The sequence below is a fragment of the Parasteatoda tepidariorum genome, chromosome 10 (assembly GCF_043381705.1).
Source record: "Parasteatoda tepidariorum isolate YZ-2023 chromosome 10, CAS_Ptep_4.0, whole genome shotgun sequence".
NCBI classification, from domain to species: domain Eukaryota; kingdom Metazoa; phylum Arthropoda; class Arachnida; order Araneae; family Theridiidae; genus Parasteatoda; species Parasteatoda tepidariorum.
Window position 1 is genome coordinate 84,746,869 of NC_092213.1, and position 19,785 is coordinate 84,766,653.

The 19,785-nt window shown below is 29.6% G+C and overlaps 2 protein-coding genes across 2 annotated transcripts in view; one reads left to right on the plus strand and one right to left on the minus strand.

Annotated features, from left to right (window-relative positions):
* LOC107452365 (histone deacetylase 8) overlaps positions 1-5,477 on the minus strand; it is a 23,409-nt gene extending 17,932 nt beyond the window's left edge. The window contains exons 1-2 of the mRNA XM_016068827.3: positions 5,157-5,477; positions 2,560-2,758 (exon numbers count right to left, since the gene is read on the minus strand). Coding sequence (XP_015924313.1) covers positions 2,560-2,758; positions 5,157-5,309 — 352 coding nt within the window. The 5' untranslated portion in view covers positions 5,310-5,477. The remainder of the gene's footprint in view (positions 1-2,559; positions 2,759-5,156) is intronic.
* LOC107452366 (NADH-quinone oxidoreductase subunit B) lies at positions 5,432-18,893 on the plus strand. The gene is made up of 5 exons (XM_016068828.3): positions 5,432-5,590; positions 8,038-8,234; positions 11,057-11,236; positions 16,376-16,511; positions 18,444-18,893. Exons 1-5 carry the CDS (start codon positions 5,572-5,574, stop codon positions 18,539-18,541), a joined length of 630 nt encoding a protein of 209 aa, XP_015924314.1. The 5' UTR covers positions 5,432-5,571; the 3' UTR covers positions 18,542-18,893.
* Positions 18,894-19,785: the final 892 nt, after the last annotated feature.

Here is a 19,785-nt window from a genome sequence, read left to right on the forward strand (position 1 = left end):
AAAGGTCAAGTTATCTAGAATGTCGATTTATCCCAGGGTACTGCGTTTTTCAAATGAATCAAATATGACGTTTGCCAGTTCCCCAATCAGTCAATGATTTACAGGCTTCTGCACAGAAATATGAAAGGGGTTTTCCATTTAGGTAGATGTTCACAATTACGTTTAACGCTTCTTGTTTAAGACCAGTACGTAATGTGTTTTTTTGGAAGTTCATTGCTGAAAAGCCCCTTTCAACCGCTGAGACCAGACAGAGAAAACATCAATTCCACCATGCGCAGTATGTTGCTGTATTGTGGGTCATTTTAGAAGTGAGGAGCTACTAGACTCTTGTAAGATAACAAAAACTGAAAATGTATCACGAACATTAACGGGAAAATGGCCGTCCGCGCGGACGTCGAATTCGAGAAATTCGTTGTCCGCGGGGAATTTTTGACTGCCGAGGACGGGCGGACGGGTGGTTTTTCGAGCCCTGCAACAGACGGTGCTCTTAATATGATGGGCAAGAGAAATGGTTGCTTAAAATTGATGAAAGATGATAATCCAGAAATGATTCTTGTGCTTTGTGTTATTCATAGGGAAAACTTGGTAGCTAAAAACATCTCGCCTGTTCTGAATAAAGTTCTACATTCAGTAATAAAATAAAGTGTATCAATGCTATTAAAGCTATTGCCAAATGTGAGCTTCTCTTTAAGCTATTTTGTGAAGAACAAAATACAGATCATGTGAGACTTTTACTTTACACCGAAGTAAGATTGCTCTCTAAAGGGAACTGCTTGAAAAGATTTATGGAACTGTTTGATATTCTTAGTGATTTTTTAAGTGACAAACCTGAAATGAAGTAGTCGATGGTAAAGCATTTGTGAGTTATTTTGCCGATATTTTTGAAAAACTATATATATTAAATAGGCAACTTCAAGGAACAAATAAAACTCTTGTTGATGCAAACGCGAAGATATTTGGTTTCAATACCCTTATTGAGTTACGTCAGAAATATATTAACAACAAAAACTTTGAACAGTTTCATTGGCTGCAAAAATGTGAAGTAAATGATACCGCTTTACTTGTTATTGTCGGTCAACTGAAAATTCTATCGACTGATTTAAAAGAAAGATTTTCTGATTTAAAATAAATTGATTTTCCAACATGGATGATGCAGCCAATGTTAGTGGATTTGTCTGATATATCAAATATGCAGTATCAAAAAGAACTCGCAGAAATGCAAAATGATGAGTCAGTTAAAACTTTATTTAATATAAAAGAAGTGATGACATGGCTTTGCGAGGAAACGGAAATCAAATACCCAAATTCACCCAAATGTGCAAGAAAACTATTGTTACAGCTACCATCTTCATATTTAGCTGAATGTGGATTAAGTGCTGTAAATTGTAAATGATTTACTTGTAAAAAAATAAATCGTCTGGATATAACACAACGGAGAGACTTTAGAGTGAAGCTAACCAATTGGAACCTAAGTAAAATCTCTGTGTATCAAGCGCAAGGATCTCACTAAATTAAAATATTAAATTATTATAGAAAAATTTTATTAAAATTATTTCGCATTTGCAATATTAAAAATTATGCATAGGTTACATAGGGGGGCATAGGAATTTTAGAAAGGCTTAGGTGGGGCATAGCACAAAAAAGGTTGGGAAACACTGGTTTAAACCATTCAAAAGTTCTTGAGCGAGATAATGCTTCCTTGCCATAAACTTGTTTTAACAATTCGTAGGTTTCTGCAGCTGTTTTGCCCAATTTGAAGTAAAATTTAATGTTAATTCTTTGCTCCATTTCACTTCGACAACAGGAATTTAAGAGCTCCGTTTTAATGCGCCTTTCCACGAGAACCACTCACTTCAGAATGGCGCCGATTGCACTGCACATGCGCAAGAAAACACTGTTCAATATGCAATCATTAGCGCCATATTCCGGCTTTTCTTTCTCCTACAGTTACCTCAGTCCTGGAAATTAATAGCCGGACCTTGTATATGACCGTGGTTGAACAGCCAACCCAATTTTTGGGTTTATGATTACTAATGTTCAACTCCAAAGTCTTGTAATTTTAAGTCCAAGCCAGAAGACGTGGGAATTCCTGGATCAAGTATTGGAGGACTTTTGATGAAAAGTCCTCCAAGGAAGGAAAGGAAGACCACGAAAACCTCTCACAGTTAGCCTGACGGCAAGCGGACTCTAATCCATGATACGTCTACCACTGAGAATATTTTATGTCAGCACTGTGGTTGGTGCAAGCCGGATGCAGAATTCGTATTGACCAGACATCACCGGGATAGAACCCCGTTCACCTCATTGAAAAGCGAACACTCTATCCCCTGAGGCATCGGGGCTCTGACTGAATGCTTTATCTATACTTTGTAAAAAAACTCTATTTCTATTGACTATTATAAAATGCCTCAATAACTGAGGCTGCTAAAACTTTAACCATGCCACTGATTTCCTCCAGCCTTTGTTATACCTTTATGAGGCCCATCCTTTCCTCAAACAAGATAACACGAAACCCCAAAGGAATCAAACAAAAAGGCTATCAATAAAATAAGTATTTACCTATGCCATATTTTTCTAGTTCTTCCTCTTCTTCATCTAGAACTTCCTCTTCAGTCATATCATTAATTTTACATAAAAACTCAATGTATTCTTCAGAGTGAAAAGATTTTAATTCTTCTTTTGTAGCCACAGTGGGTGGGATCACAGTAACATTTTTAAGCAAATCGTAAGCTCTAATCAGGTTATGAGTCACTGTAACCTGAAAAAATTTACAAAAAAAATTGAAATGGTTAACATACGTTACATGCCTTTACAAAACATGTAAAAATAAATGCAAAATTTTCGTTTAAATTTTTTAGTATCTGTTAGATATTAAAAATGTATGCCTATGCATTTCATCACCTTTGCACTTGCCACTCCATTTTTTATCGTTGTCTGAATCAAAGACTGAATCTAGAGAAACAAGGGTTTTTACTTTGAAGAACTTCAAACAAGGCAGTTCAACTGTGCAAGCTCTCTCATGAGCTATTTATTCTTGTTTAGACAGCAGTGCAACAGTCACATTAATTTTTTCATGCATATAGTTTATTTTTTCATTTTTGATTAATAAATGTATTATCAAAATGAAACAGTCCACCTAGTAATATATACAAAACACAGTATCTATAATTTATTTTTTAAAAGAAAAATTGTGTATTGATATTTTTCTGTATGGTATGGATCCACAACCTGTGGCTCAGTGCAAGATACAAGTCAATTGTGCCTCTTATCCTCCAGCCAAACACACGTATAAACTACATAACTAGCATAACATATTAAAATAAGAAACAAAATTAGCATAACAAAAAATGTTCTTCACATTTATTGTAGTTTTTTTAATGTAACAGGATGTGTCGCCTAATTTTTCAACAACAAAAAGCACAGTTTAAGTACTTTTTAAACACTCAAAAAATATTTTTAACCACTTTCCAAAAAAAAAAATCATCTGTGCTGTTATAAAAATTATTTTCTTCTATCCTTTAAAGTTCTTAATTTATAAACATAAAATCAATAAAATTCTAAAATAATTTCAGAAACTTTACATAATCATGATAAAATAAACTAATTTCTGATAAATATTGCATAGAAAATTGTGAAAATCATGCATTTTTTTGTAGTTTAGAACAGGGTTGGGTTTTTGCCATCAAAAACTGGTTTTTGACATGACAGTGATAAAAACCGTGTTTTTACAGGTAAAAGCTGTCATAAACCTACTGTTTTCTTTAATTTATGGCATATAGCGGACAATATATTATTTTCACTTAATTGCCTTTATGAATGAATGTTGTAAACAATTGCTATTGATTTTGCAACTATATACATGCATTCTTAGAGAAGGATATACATTCATGCAGAAATATTGTAATATACTTATTGAAAATAGTGATACTTGCTTTTATCATTATAGCTTGATTTGCAAAGGATTCAAAAATTTGCATTTCTTAATTGTTAGAAATAAACAAACAAACAAAAAAGCTTGGAACTATTAATAAATTCAAGAACTAAAAAGAAGAATTTAAAATTTGGCATTTCTTAAATATTAGAAATAAGCTAAACAAAACTTTCAAAACTTGTAACTACTAACAAACTCTAAGTCAAGAATGACTTGACATTCTTCAGTAATGTAATATGACAAACAAAATGATGCTTGGAAATGTTGAAAATTTTGTTTAGTATCCTAATATTTTACTTCAAATAGTATGTTTTGATATAATCATGTTGGGAAAATGCAAGAACCTGTTCTTAAATATCTTTTAACAACTTTTTTTCTAATTTTATTGCCCAAAAATGAATTAATTTTAAATCATAAGCATTTAAACTCAAATTAAAATACAGTTTTATCAAAACTATGGGTTTTTTGACATGACGGTAAAAACCATGGTATAAACCACAAAAAACCATCATGTGTCAAAAACTTGCCAACCCTGGTTTAGAAGGACAATCAATAAGGCAAAGAAAAAATCTCTTTTTAAAAGATAGAAAATTAAGCACTTTTAAAAACCCTGAATAAAAAAAGCACCTTTAAGGGCTTTTGAAAAACGTAAATCAAAATTAAGAACTTTTTAAAAGTGCTAATCACTTTGTAAAATATACAGATTATAACAACAAAATTCTAATGCTTAGGAAAAATTAACATGCTAGTTTGATTCATATTTAGTCTGTTTTCACATTTCTTTAATTGAAAATTTTCAATATATTTTTATATTTTATGGTATATATATAACATTTATGGGGATATTTCTGACTCGTGATCTGCTACGCCAACGACAAACGCCTAATTTATTATAAACGGTAAAATTAAAAATAAAAAAAAAAATACATGTAGAGGTTTGCCCAGGGATGGGCCATGATTGATACACTTGGAATTGGTCCCTTTCTGCGATGTTTCTCATGATTATTTTACTAGACTCAGAACCTTATTGTCAAAGTTGCAAAACTTAAAAGTAACATTAAATGTAGCAAATCGCAGTAGCGGTATAAAGTTGATTAAGAAATATCAATGTTACGCAAGATGAATGAGAATGTAGAAAATCAATTGGTACTAAAGTACGCGTTGAAATAAAAATTAACTAGAATAGATTTCATAACCTAGGAAAATAAAATCTTTAACAACATACCGCTCCATACAATCTTGGATGTTTATTTAAATGCATCTCGAATTCGGAACTATGAATATAAGCAACATTTGGAATAGGTATATCTTGTTGTATGGCTGAATCGACCGAAAGAGGAGAGTTTGAAGCATTATCTTCATATTCATCTCCTTCCATAATCTAACAATTTTTAATTTCTCTTTTCGAATTCCTTTATTTACATGAATAGCTCGTCTGCTTTAATGCAATTCCTTACGTTTCCTGTTTTTTATTTCTGCTTAGCTCAAACGATCGTGAAAATTCATAGAAAATATTAACAATAATTGCTTACAGCTTACTGGGTTTAAAATTGATTGATATTGATGTTATTGATGATTGTTTGTTAACTTGAACTTGTTGACATTGTGGATTTGTGGTTTTATATAACTAAATTAAAATAATGGCTTTGGTAACCAATAGTAAGTACCGCTAATTATTAATTGAAACGTTTAATATTTTAGGAAAGTTAAAATGATTTTTTTTTTCTAAATGTCTTATTCTTTTAAATTAAGAGTTAAGCGTTTTGTAAGCCCGATATTTTTATTTTGTTTTTCTCTAATCAAAAATATAGTATTTTTTTCTTCTTTAAACTAATATATTTCTTATTAGATGTGGTTTATAAATCGAATCTTTCTAATATTCTTTGACTGTCAGAGAACATAAAATTATGACGCACTGATAGTTTTTGTTTTCATTACTTACTTTTAGTTTTATAATTATTATAATATATTTTTTATTATTATTCAGATTCGTTTTCTCTGCATAGCAGACTTTGTCATTAAAACATACCATGTCTTACTTTTATTCGTTCTGTTTTTTCAGTGTAAATTTTTTCTGTTCAGAGCTCAGTATTAAATTATATTTTACTCCATGATGTGCAAACTCTATGGAACAAAAAATGAACTAACCAGTTTTATGCTCTTTAATTATAGTTGTATAATCATTTCTATTGTTTAAAAAAGAAGGGGATATTTCTGCATCGTGATCTATCTTGCCAACTACATTCGCCAAGGTATCAAGGTTTTAAACTTGCAAATTTTTTTATAAAAAAACGTGTAGATGTTTGCCCTGGGGTGATTATGAGTTATACCTTTCGAGTTGGTCCCTTTCTATTATGTTTTTTTTTAGTTTCTTGCAGGCTTCTGCCTGAAAGTTGCCAAGACTTGTCAATTATTCTGCCACAGATACGAAAATCGCCCCGTTACGTGTTTTACTATTCGAGTGTGTCCCTTTCTGTGATGTTTTTTTTCTGTTTTTTTTTTCAGTTTTCATGTTCTTTTTCCAACAAAATTTCACTGCGGTATATGATATTTACCATTCATAACTACCCTTATTATTTTCACCTGGAGGTTAAAGAAGGGGGTTTAGAGGATGGCTATAACTACAATTTTATGCCTAAACTTGAAAAAGCCTGCCATCCAATATCATATTAATTGTAGTGTTTACATCATATTGCACATTCTTTCAATTTAACTTTAAAAGAAACAAACGAATTGGGACAACTCCGCAAACACTTTATGATGTAATGAAATAACAAATGGTGATATTTTACACAAATAAAGGATAACACTCAAAACATGGTAAACCTTATGCTTTGTTTCTGTCATGATATTAATTTTCTTAAACTTATTTATGGCCAGACTTTGATAAGAGTGCTTAAAAGGTGCTCATTTTTTGTTGAAAGCTTTGGCTGCGCACCCTGATAGATGTAGATTTGGAAAACCTAAAAACCTTCATAAAAAATCTTTAAGAATTGGAATTCATGGTAACATTTAAAAGTTACCAAAAAAGAAAGGCTTTTTCAAGATGTGTGGTGATCTGGACAAGTAAACAAAAAAAAAATTCAATGTAATGAAAAAAGTTAAGGAAATATTGAAATTTCTTTGTAAAAATGGCCAAACTTTGATAAGAATGCTTAAAAAGTACTTAAAAGGTGCTCATTTCTTGTTGAGAGATTTGGCTACGCACCCTGATAGATCTAGATTTGGAAAACCTAAAAAACTTCATAAAAAATCTTTAAGAATTGGAATTCATGGTAACATTTAAAAGTTATCAAAAAAGAAAGGCTTTTTCAAGATGTGTGGTGATCTGGACAAGTAAACAAAAAAAAAATTCAATGTAATGAAAAAAGTTAAGGAAATATTGAAATTTCTTTGTAAAAATGGCCAAACTTTGATAAGAATGCTTAAAAAGTACTTAAAAGGTGCTCATTTCTTGTTGAGAGATTTGGCTACGCACCCTGATAGATCTAGATTTGGAAAACCTAAAAAACTTCATAAAAAATCTTTAAGAATTGGAATTCATGGTAACATTTAAAAGTTATCAAAAAAGAAAGGCTTTTTCAAGATGTGTGGTGATCTGGACAAGTAAACAAAAAAAAAAAAAATTCAATATAATGAAAAAAGTTAAGGAAATATTTAAATTTCTTTGTAAAAAATTGAAATTATTCATTACAATTTGAAATTTTTTTTAAAATCAATAAACAAAATTCTCAATCTTATTTTTTTAATTTTACAGAGGAAAAGTATTTTAGCCCACTCTAAACCTTCCTTGTACAATTTTTTCTTTCTTTCCTAATTTAGTTTTTGATTAGAAAAGCACTTTTAGTCAAGTGTATTTCTCTATTTTATGGGTGTAGTAAAAAATATTATACTTCTGCATTATAGGCAAGGGTTTGTTCTGACTTTTAGTGAGAGGTCCTATTTTTATAAAAAAAAAATCTACTCATAATTTTGTGAACTTCTGAAAATTAAGTCCTGTTTTTGAAAATTTGTGAAAAATCTCCCAAACCAGCCAGTCTGCCCTGACTTTCTGCAAAAATTTCTATTTATTTTTGTAAAATTTAACTATTTTTGTATTATTTTAGTTATGAAGGGCAGTTTTGGGAAACAGATATTTTCCAGAGCTCTAAGTGTGAGTTGTGTAAATGCTCAAAGTACGTCAGTACAGCAAGCTGACTCTGTACCAGTGAAGAGAGGTCCTTATTCTCCATTTCAAAATACCACAAATAAGTTGGAATATGCTCTTGCTAGAGTAGATGATCTATTGAACTGGGCTCGAAAGGTAAATAAGACTTTTAAAACTTTAATTATTGAAACTGTGTATTTTGGATACATTTGAGATAAAGAAACAAAGATTCGTTAACAATGGTCCATTGGTCCAGAAACACTTAAATTAAACTTAGATCACAGTAAAATAGTCCCCCTATAACCAATTATTCCCTGGTATATCAACCATCATCCTATTAGTGAACATTATATGTTTTTTACATTATAATTTTTTTACTTGAATTCACTTTATTAACTTTTTTTAGTATATATAGGTCATTCTCATGAAAACTGTCATTTTCAGTTCTTAAAATCCCCCCCAAAAAAAGCAAATGCAAAAGTTCTGAAACGTTTTATATTAATAGATATATGTAATGGCATTATAGGAAACAATATATATCCTTTAAATTATGCTTAATACTTAAATAAATTAATTAAGTTCACTATTTAAAAAATCAGAGAATGACATTAATGGTGAGGGAATGATATTTTATTTGAATACAGGTTTGTTTTGTTTTTTTAACTTCAAAAATTACAGCTGTCTCAAGTTTGAAAGTGATAACATACTAAGCATATTTTATCTATATACAGTCGGACCTCTATTTAACGAAGTCGTTAAATCTCGATAATAAGTTTGTTATGTGGAAAATTCGTTAAATAGAAAACCACCTTTCGAATTACTTAAACGACACAAAACAGGTTTTAAATTCATAAACACTAGATATAATTAAAATAACAATTGATGTACCTTTATCTTGTAAACTAGTATTTACTATTTATTTTATAAATCTTAACCATAAAAGAAATCTGTTTGGTAAGCAAGAATAAAGCAAAAGATTATCCAGTGTTACACTAACATGCTACATACATTTTCAACTAAAAAAAGCTAAATTTATGTTTAAAATTATAGCTGCATTTATTATAGAAGTAATTTTAAACATGCATTACCACACGTGTTGATAAGTTTAATTGCTACTGATGAAATCGGTTAATTTTGTCTGAGTTTTTCATTTGAAATGCAAACAAAAAGAGAAAGGTATTTCACTGCTTTCTCCAAAAGTTAAATGGCTTCAAAAATCAATTCAAGGTCTTTCCCCCATAAAATGTGTTAAAAATGTTCTGAAATATTTTGGGAAATAAGGAAAGTGGATCTCAAAGAGAAGTTTGTTAAATAGAAAATTCTCTTCTCTATTTGGAAGTTATTTTACGAAGAAATTTCCAAAATATTCTTGGTTCCTCAAAAAAATTTGCAAAATGGAATTTTGTTAAATAGAAGTCTGATTGTATTATAATTTAGTTTTACAATTTTACCAGTTTTTTACATGTTTGTGAAATAGAGTTAGCTGCCATGATTGTTGGCCTTGGAATGGGTGATAGGGTTCTTCTTTTGATGTCTGATTTTGTGTAGATATGTATATCATTTGGAAATGGCCATTTCCATTTCCTTACACTTCTTGAAACCATTGCATCAATTGTTAGTACATTTTTTGAATGTAAGGTCTTTACTTCTCTGTGGTATAAAATTTGTTCATACTCAACTAGAACTTAATTTCCCATTTTGAACTTCTCTGTATTTTGTTTTTTGCTAGCACATAATGGAACAGAGATTATAGACTCAAACTCATTTGCAATTCCCAAATTATAATGTTCACACAAAATTGATGCATCACATGCAAAACATTAGAGAGAAAGTGAAAATTCAATATATTATACTTTGAACTGTATGGAACTTGATGATCTTTCATAGTGCCAGTGAATAATTTAATTTTTGCCTCTATTAATTTATTACATTTTTTTATATCTTCATTTGTACTAAGCAATTTTCTTTTAACCCCTTAATGATCGGTTAATTTTCAAGAAAACGGTTATAAAAGTGCCTATGTTTTTGGCTTTTGTATTTGTATTGCGCATTTAGTTAGTGCTGACATCTAGTTTAAAATAAACTAACTATCTACAATTACCTTAAAAATATCCTGGTACTGCCATCTGGTGTATAAAATGAGAAATAAAATGTTTTCCGGGCAAAAGAAATGAATTATTCTTATTAGAGCTTAACTACTGAACACTCCGACCTGGAAATATCATGGGAGCGAGAAGGAAGGGGTTAATACAGAAACAAGTGTCTCATAATTATGCGCATCTTTTCCTTCTGCCACCGTCCGATCTGATGTTCTTTTCATAACAACTCCAATTCCATCGGGGGTTCCTTTTCCACGTCCGGATTCACTATAGTTCCAAGAAAAGTTTAGAGCTGTGTTATATGTTGTGATATCAGATAAAACATTTTTCTGTTTCTATATTGCACTGGTGGCCATTAACCTAAGAACATGTTTTACTTCATTTGTACTCAAAACTACTTGATAATTGGCCCACTTTTTGACTTGAAACAAACTTGATGTGATGACTTCCTCATCATCATACTCTTTATAAATCGTCATTTTATCTTTACAACAAGGACATTTCCTGGGCAAACAACTATTTCAGTTGGAATCATAAGTTCTTACTTTTATTAAGCATGCTGATGACTTATATTCATAAACATTAACTGTGATAGCTTTTTTTCCCCATCAAGTTAGAGAGTTTTTTTTTTGTTTTTTTTTTCTTTTTTTGTCTGAAAATAAGGTACTATTAAAAATCTAGAAATTTAGTGTTCTAGTATATAAAATTTGCCGATTCCTATGCATACTAGATAGTTAAACTTTTACTGTATTTTCGTTACTTAAAATCTGTGAAAAGAGCAATCATGTAATAGGGATTAAAAGATCTGATTCGAGTTTTTTGTTTGTAATTTAACTTTTGTTTTTTACAGTTTTCTTAAGTTATTTTAATTTTTTGCAGAATTCTTTGTGGCCCATGACTTTTGGACTAGCGTGCTGTGCTGTGGAAATGATGCACATGGCTGCCCCTCGATACGATATGGACAGATTTGGGGTTGTTTTTAGAGCTAGTCCGAGGCAATCAGATGTTATAATTGTTGCTGGAACACTCACCAACAAAATGGCTCCAGCATTAAGGAAGGTAATTTCATTTTGTACAGTGTATCTACCACTACAAAAATACAATTCCAATTCACTAGCATATAAAACATGTTAACTCAATTCTATGTTGGGATACCTTTTCATAGATGAAGGTTGACATTGTCGATAACTACACTTCCCACATTGGTGACCCAGACGTGATGTGAACACATCTACTTTGGCAGAAACGTCCTGTACGATTTGAACACGCCTACTTCATTGGATGGTCCACATTGAACAGTTGACTTACTACTTGTGACTGTGACATTATCCACCTCTTCGCGCTGTTGTTACTCAGTCTCGATCACACACAACATATACTCAACTGCTAAAGGCAACACAGGAAAAATCTCAGCTCTCACGATCAGCAGAAATAGGATGATCTTAATACAGATCTCCCGACTTCTCACAAAACAGAAATTAATCAAATAGCGGTATTTCATTCATTGAATTCTATCACAGATAAAATTCTGGTAGGGGAGTACTGTAGTGTATCTACCACTCCAAGAATTCCAATTCACTAGTATATAAGACATGTTAACTCGATTCTATGGTGGGGTACCTTTTCATAGAGGAAGGTTGACATTATCGATAACTACTCTTCCCACAACACTGAGCAAACAATTTTTTAAAAATGGGCTTCAGAAAAGAAATAAAAAAACATTTGGTTTTAGAGCCACTCAATGACGTTTGTTTAAACTATCAAAAGTCATATAATAAGAACTGTTGCAACTTTGGCAACTGTTGGAAATAGTTTTTTAAAGTAAGCAAAGATCAAATCAGGAAGGAAAAAAAAGTAATAATAATAATTAAGGTCAATTTCTTATAATAATGTTTTCTTATTAGTGAAATAGCTTTTAATAAACTAGAACTTTGGTATGATAAAATATAATAAAGAAATTGAAAGTAAGCAGAGCCTAACTTTCTCTTTCATGAATAAAGATACTTTTTCATTTGATGTGAAGCATCATTAACAGTGCAGACATTCTGAAGAAAATCACATTAAAAAATAAGTTTCAAATAATCAAAAAATAATAATGATGATGATAATATTATGCAAAGAACAGAATAGTGCATTTTTAATGCAAACATTTATAATTAAAATCTAAACAAAAGTTGCCTGATAATGATCACTATTAAAATTCAGTGTCATTAATATTCAGAGTATATTCCTCATAAGTTTCTCTCTATATATGTATAAAGAGAGAGAGAGAGAAATTTGTTTAGTGTTTTTGAACACTCTATTCCTAGGTTCCAAAATTGTGTGCAATTATTGCATGTAATAACCAAAAAAATTTTACAAATTACATATTTATTCCTACATTTTTTGGCATACGGTGATGAAAAACACTAATTTCCGTTTGTAATTTATTGGTGCTTCCATTTTGTCCAATCCCTGTCTATATATGTATATATTTATATATATATATATATTTAAGAATATATAATAGTAATATTGAAGAAGTAAGAAGTAATATTGAATTAAGAATAGTAATATTGAAGGTATAGGTACTTCATATCTTATTTCATTTAGCAATATTGCATTCAGAGCCATTTTTTGTCGGGTGGGGATTTTTTTTTTGTTTTTTTTTTGCGGAAAATAAATTTCACGACCTTCTTTAAACTATTACCAAGTTGAATTGCATTTGGTCCCTTAGTTTTCCTCTTATGACCATTTCAAAGTAGAACTGTAATTATAAATACCCTGTATGTGTGTGTGCGTATATATATGTAACATAAAAAGCTTCAATTAATCTTTTTATATTATTCCTTTTCTGTAAATCCTTTTCTTAATTTAAAATTCAAATCCAAGCGCTTTCTCACACTTTTAAATTCACATCCTCTCATTTAATCTATTTTTGGCTGAAGTATGCATTAAATGAAATTAAGACATTTTTCCCTTTGCTCTTTGTGGGAATCGTGCGACCTTTTTTATAAACCAATTACAATTACTAAGATTTCCCTTATTCCCTAAAACGAGACATTTTACGGATTTTCTTTTCAAAAATTTCCCCCAACTGATATTGAGGAGCGCACCAATTTCGTGTACACTTAGATAAGCGATCTCTGTGTCTAATAATTAATAAATAAATTTTGTACCCTCCTTCCCTGCCTAAGACCTGTTTTTATCCTTCCACTTGGCAATGACGTTATACATACATATATGTAAATATATATATACATATATATATATATATATATATNTGATAAAAAATTATTTGCGTTCAACAATGAATCAAGATCATTTGGCATCGCTCGCACTTATGTCTATTGAATACGACATTTTGCGTAGTTTGGAATTCGACAGCATAATACAAGATTTCGTTGAATCCAAAAATCGAAAAAAAGTAAGATCATAAGATTCTGCAAAATAATTTATTACCAAAAAATATTATATTTTTATTTGTATCTTCATAATTTTGTGCAAAATACACTTGTTGTTTTTAAAGCTAAATTATTTTTGTCAACAAATTTTTTTCTCCCAAGTTTTTCGTAGGCCCTAGGCACGTGCCTAGTGTGCCTATAGGTTAATCCGGCCCTGTATATATATATATATATATATATATATATATCAACTTACGCATAACAACAGGGGTAGTCAACTTTAAAAAAGAAATTTGTTATTTTTTATTGTTTAAAAAGTGTCCAGAAACAAGTATTTAGTTGTAAGACTGCATATCACTAAATGATGTCTTAATTATTCCTTAGAAGCACAAGATCAGTATCAATTAAAATTTTCAGAATAACTTTGTTATTTAGATTATAAATTTTTTTTAGCAAAGTTTGATAAATTAAATATTGTATAATGTACTATATCAAATGATTTTTTTTTATTTACAATGATTTTTTTTTAATTGAAATATACAGTGATGATTTATTTCATTTAATAATGTTTCAATATTTATTTTAAAAAGTTTTAGTAATTTCAANGAATAACTTTGTTATTTAGATTAAAAAATTTTTTTTAGCAAAGTTTGATAAATTAAATATTGTATAATGTATTATATCAAATGATTTTTTTTTATTTACAATGATTTTTTTTAATTGAAATATACAGTGATGATTTATTTCATTTAATAATGTTTCAATATATATTTTAAAAAGTTTTAGTAATTTCAAAAAAAGTTGTTAATGTATTTTCAAAAAAAAACTTTAAAATGTCCCATTTTTCCTTTAAAAAAAAATAACAAACTTTGCTAGTATTATACCTTACAAACATCAGACCATTTGAGTAATCATTGTTTACTTAGTGAGTAATCATTATTTGTGAAATCCATATTGTTAGTTGACCACTTTAAGTTTATAAAGTTATTGAATTACTTTGAGTTTTCTGGCTTCACAATTGCCCTATATTCAAAAACTTGAAACATATTTTTATGAACAGTTTTCATTTAAACCAAATTGTTTCCCACTTAACACTGAGTTCTTATTCTTTATTTACTGTCAATAATATTCACTTGTAATAACAACTTTCTTTAAAAACTTTTCACTCATTCTTTTATTATCATTATTTATTTTTTTTGAATTTTGTCAAAAATATCTTAATGGCTTCACATTACATTCTTTTGCGATCGAAAAAGATATGGTCGTTTCCATTTTTTGACTTTTTATTTCTTTACAAAAGAAAACTATTTTTAAAAAATAACCAAATTTTTCTATTTTGTAATATTATTGCTCTTTTGATTGTTCTTTAATAATTGTTATTATGAGTTATTTACATCGTGATAGAATGAAAATGTAACTGTCATATGCAAATGCTACAAAAAATGGAAAGTTGTGCATTCATGAAAAATTCATTATTTTATTAGATCTATATGTTCTTATAGACATTAATATTTGTTAAATTCTAGCAGGTTGCAACTTACTGCTTTCAAAAAGTAGTCCTTTATTTTTGAACCAAAACTCCTATTATCTTTTGTTTACTCATAAAACTGTATTAATTTAATTCATTGCTACTGAATTTTTACAGTTTTTTTTTAGTTTAATAAAAAAATTCTCCTGGTTTTTAGTATACTTAAAAAAAAAATTTAAAACATTAAAAATTCTAAAAAAAATATCAAAGTAATTATTTTTTAATTGTCTTAATTATTGTTTAAAATTAAAGTAATATTTACTACTAATGATGAAATGATAGTCAAATGGAAAATAAATTTTAAAAAAATACTTTTTCATGCATAATAACTTGTTTGAATGTTTTCCTTTTTTTCACAGTCATTAATTCAAAATTATTAATGTAAGAAGCAATTTTTGTTTTGTATTGTAACACATATTGCAGTTTCTTTTTTAATTACAATTTAATGTTAATTCAAAAACTAAAAACCTCATTACTCACATTTGATTTGTAGTGTAATATAATTTTTTATGTTTCTTTTTCTTTTCGTTGATTTTTAAAGCTTTCCTCTGTTTTTATACCACTGTCAAACCCCGGTATAGTGAACCTTCAAGGGACCGAAATTTGGGTTCACTATACCGGGGAGTTCGTTATATCCATACTGCAAACAATTTTAACTAATTTTTCCGAACTGTTCCCTTTTGTTACACATTAGCTAAGTAAATGACCGATAAAAGAAAATACAAAAATGTTTCAAAATTAATATGTAGTAACAAAAAAAATGTGTTAACTTTTATTTTTCGTAACTGTTCGTCTTTCGTACTAGAAATTTAGGGATGGGAAACTGAGATAGAAGAAGCGAACAAGAAAAATTGCTTATGGCAACATTCCACTCCATAAATGGTTTTAAATATCGGGATATGTATTTTTTGTAGAAATTTAAAAATTACCAAAAAATGAAGAGAAAAAAATCAGTTGAAGACAAAAAAAGGTTCATAATCTCTTTCCTCTCTTTTTTTGGTTCTCTATAACCACAAAAAATAATATTATTTGTGTATAGCAAGGCACGGGAGCGAACATTTCCTTCACTATATCCAGGAGTTCTCTATAAACCATGTTCACTACAGCTGGGTTTGACTGTATATACTATGCTAGAATTGGCTTAAAATGTCTAATGTTTTTTTTTTTAAATCTACTGAATTTTTTTTCCTTTTGTATTATCTGGTATATATTTCAGTGAAACTACAATTACATAATCATTACCTTTTTCTTTAAAGCATGTCTGTATTGTATGTTTTTTATTTGTAGATTTATGATCAGATGCCAGAGCCAAGATGGGTTATTTCAATGGGGAGTTGTGCAAATGGAGGCGGGTATTACCATTACTCCTACGCAGTTGTAAGGGGCTGTGACCGCATTATACCTGTTGATATTTATGTGCCTGGTAATTATTTTCCTTTATAATTTTTTTATAAAAAAAATATTATTGAATGTATATGTAAATTTCCTGAATTTTATTTTAAAAGTTTTTTTGCAGATTTATGTTTTGTTTTGTTGCTAATTATTAACTACCCATCTATATCAAGTAATGTAACTGAACAACATTACTTGATATAGATCAATATAGAACAACAACTCAAATGTCTGGTAAACTCTTAGATCAGTCATTGGAGAAATAATTCACTGTGATAGAGGACTTATTGGTAGAGCAAATTTGTGTTACATGGAAAGGAAAACCACAAAAACTTTCTGCAATTAACTGAATGACAAGGGTACTCTAGCCTATGATTTGTCTACCACTGGGGATATTTTATCGCGGTACTCAGATGGGTTGAGTCCGGTGAACAGTATATGCATTGTCTAGTTATTGGCAGCACTAACCTAATATATTTCAGATTTAAATTTCTAAGTTTATACAGTGAAACCTGCAGGGAAGACCACCTCCATGTAGCGACCACCTCTATTTATGACTACTTTTGGGAGGCACAGAATTTTTCTGATAGGTGCGTAGCATTTTTAAAAAGTGCTTAAAGGCGCTTTTTTCATTGGGTGTTTTTAAAAAGTGCTTAGTTTTCCCTTTTCAGAAATGGAATTTGTTTCCTTTACTCTGTCGATTTTTGCCAGATATTATGCAAAAACGTGCTTTTCACATTGTTCTATTCAACGTTTTCACAATTCATTCAACCACAACCCATTTCGACAATCCACCACAATCCAACCGTCGGTCCATAGTATATGAAAGCGTCAATCATTTTGCATGTTTAAAGAAATACTTGCGAGTCCGTGCGAGCGTCTACTGAGCTGGATTCGGTGAGATTATTGCCCTATCATGCGCAACTCTGCTCCATTTTGCAAGATATTCTCAAATTCAGACTTCATTTTCCACCCCCTGATATCGAACCGAATAATCTCTCGATCATTTTATAATGGCTAATATAATCAAGAAAAGAGTTCTTTGTCAAAAACTAGTTATTTTATAATAATCAAGTAAAGTCTTTGAAAATTATTTTGCATTTTGTTTATGTATATAGTGCTTAAAGATATTTTTTAAATGCTTAAAAAGTACTTAAAAGGTGCTTATTTTTTGTTTTAAGATTTGGCTATGCACCTTATAAAACCTTTAGGAGAGACCATTAAAACTTCTCCTAGCAACTGGGCAAACATCTGCACCCAATGCGAAAATAGTCGAATAAGGAAACATGAAAAAAAATATCCGCACAAAAAATATTAACAAACCAAATAAGTAGAATAAAATGTATTCAAAATATTTGTGTAGGGCTCTTATTTAGAGAGCTCTTTTTGATGATTCAACCTCATGTTGTAGTCAGAGGGCACTAAAAAGAGTTGAAAGTTAAGTTATAAAAAGAAAAAGTTATTTTAGAAAAAACAAGCATCTCAAACAAACAAAACTCTTCTTATCTTTTAAAGCTAATTAATTTTTTTGGTATAAAACTAAATGCAAACTTGAGCGAAAAACATAATTTTTTATTTATTAAAAATATTTCTATTAATCATAATTGGTAAATTTGTTTTTACACGTAATTGGGATCATTTTTATAGATGCTAAATTTTATTCTTCGTTCCGTCTTTTTATGGCGCCAACAAAAATGACACAGACTGAAATTAAGATCATTTGCAAAAATATCATGCACCTTTGAGAACTATTTTGAAGTCAATGGAGGTAAACTCTAACAACAACCAAACTCCATCAACGAGCATTTTACTTTGGAACGGAGAAGTTTAACTGGAGTAACATAAAAATAAATGAAATTTAACATTTTTAACCTGAATGAATTGAATCCTAACATTTTTTTCATAAATTAGTTTTTATTACCAAGAATTTTTCTTTGCAAATAAAGTTTTTTTTTAATTCTAGGTTGTCCACCAACTGCAGAAGCACTTCTTTATGGTGTGTTGCAGCTTCAGAAAAAAATCAAGAGAATGAACCAAGTACAGATGTGGTATAGAAAATAAATTGCCAGCCATCGGCATTTGTAGTTTCTTGTAGTTTGTAAATAGCTATTAATGGAGTGGATGGTAACATAACTCTCACGAATCATATGTTTAAAATATAAATATTTCTGTTGATAAAATGGAATTTAGTTTGTTTAAATTGTTTCCAAAATTCCTGTTCTCTAATACATTTTCTACTCCTCAATGCAATGTTTTATAACTTCTATCCTGTTCAAACAAAAGTTCAGTTTGATTGAGTTAATTTAGAAAATATCTTTTATACTTTCTAATAATTTAAACTAAGTGAATTTGTAAAGTAACCTGACTGAAACAGTTTGTTCAGTTTAAATGAAATAAATTTATTCATAAAACAGTATGTTTTTTTTTTTTTTTTAAATTTTGCTCTAATATATATTGCAGACTTGCCAACATTTTAAATTTAGCCAGATTCTCTGAAGTTTCTCTTTTTTTTTTCTCTCCATGTTTTCCACATTTAGGGTGAAAATCTCTTAGTTACAGTAACATGCTTGATTGTCAGAGGAATTATTTTCATACATTTTTGTATGAAGATTTTGGAATTTTTGAACAATTTTAATAGTGGAAACCTCTTTTGGTTTATGAAAGGGATGAGCTTTGTGTTTTTGAAATCCATGGTAGTAGTAGTTTTTTCTGCCTTTTTTTCTGATTAAGGATAGTAGTTTGTTTGTAAATGAGGGAAAGACAAAAACTTGTCAATAACTAGACATATAGTGAATACCCACATTAGTGATTGGGTGAATCAGTTCATAAAAAAAATGAATAACCTATAACTTAAACTAGGCAGTGGAAGTATAATTGTAGTAAAGACAATTTTATTCCATATTTTTTATGATAAAAATAAAAGTTTTAGCCTATTTCACTTGTTTTAGCAAAAAATTCATGATCTCACTTTTTTAACTATGAACTTAAATAATAAGTTTTATCTTTTTTTAGTTGAAAACGCATCCTGTTCATAGCACTTTGTTAAATGCACTTCATGGGATTAATAATAGATGAACAAATCTATTTATTCACTATTATATCAATATTAATTATCTATTTATCAATACAGTGAAACCTCGATTTTACGTCCCCCGATTTTACGTTTTCCCCGCATTTTACGTTTTTTTCATTAGGACCCAGTTTTTCCGTATACCTCCAATGTTAATTTTACCCGGATTGTAAGTTTTTAATTTACGGAATTTCCCGCATTTTACGTTTTTTGTAGAAAGAAAAAAAATAAAAAA

Bases quoted from the DNA above. Each gene is read 5' to 3' on its own strand.
- LOC107452366 (XM_016068828.3), top strand. The intron at 11,237-16,375 runs GTAATTTCATTT...TTTTATTTGTAG, and splicing joins TGGCTCCAGCATTAAGGAAG to ATTTATGATCAGATGCCAGA. The intron at 16,512-18,443 runs GTAATTATTTTC...TTTTAATTCTAG, and splicing joins TGTTGATATTTATGTGCCTG to GTTGTCCACCAACTGCAGAA.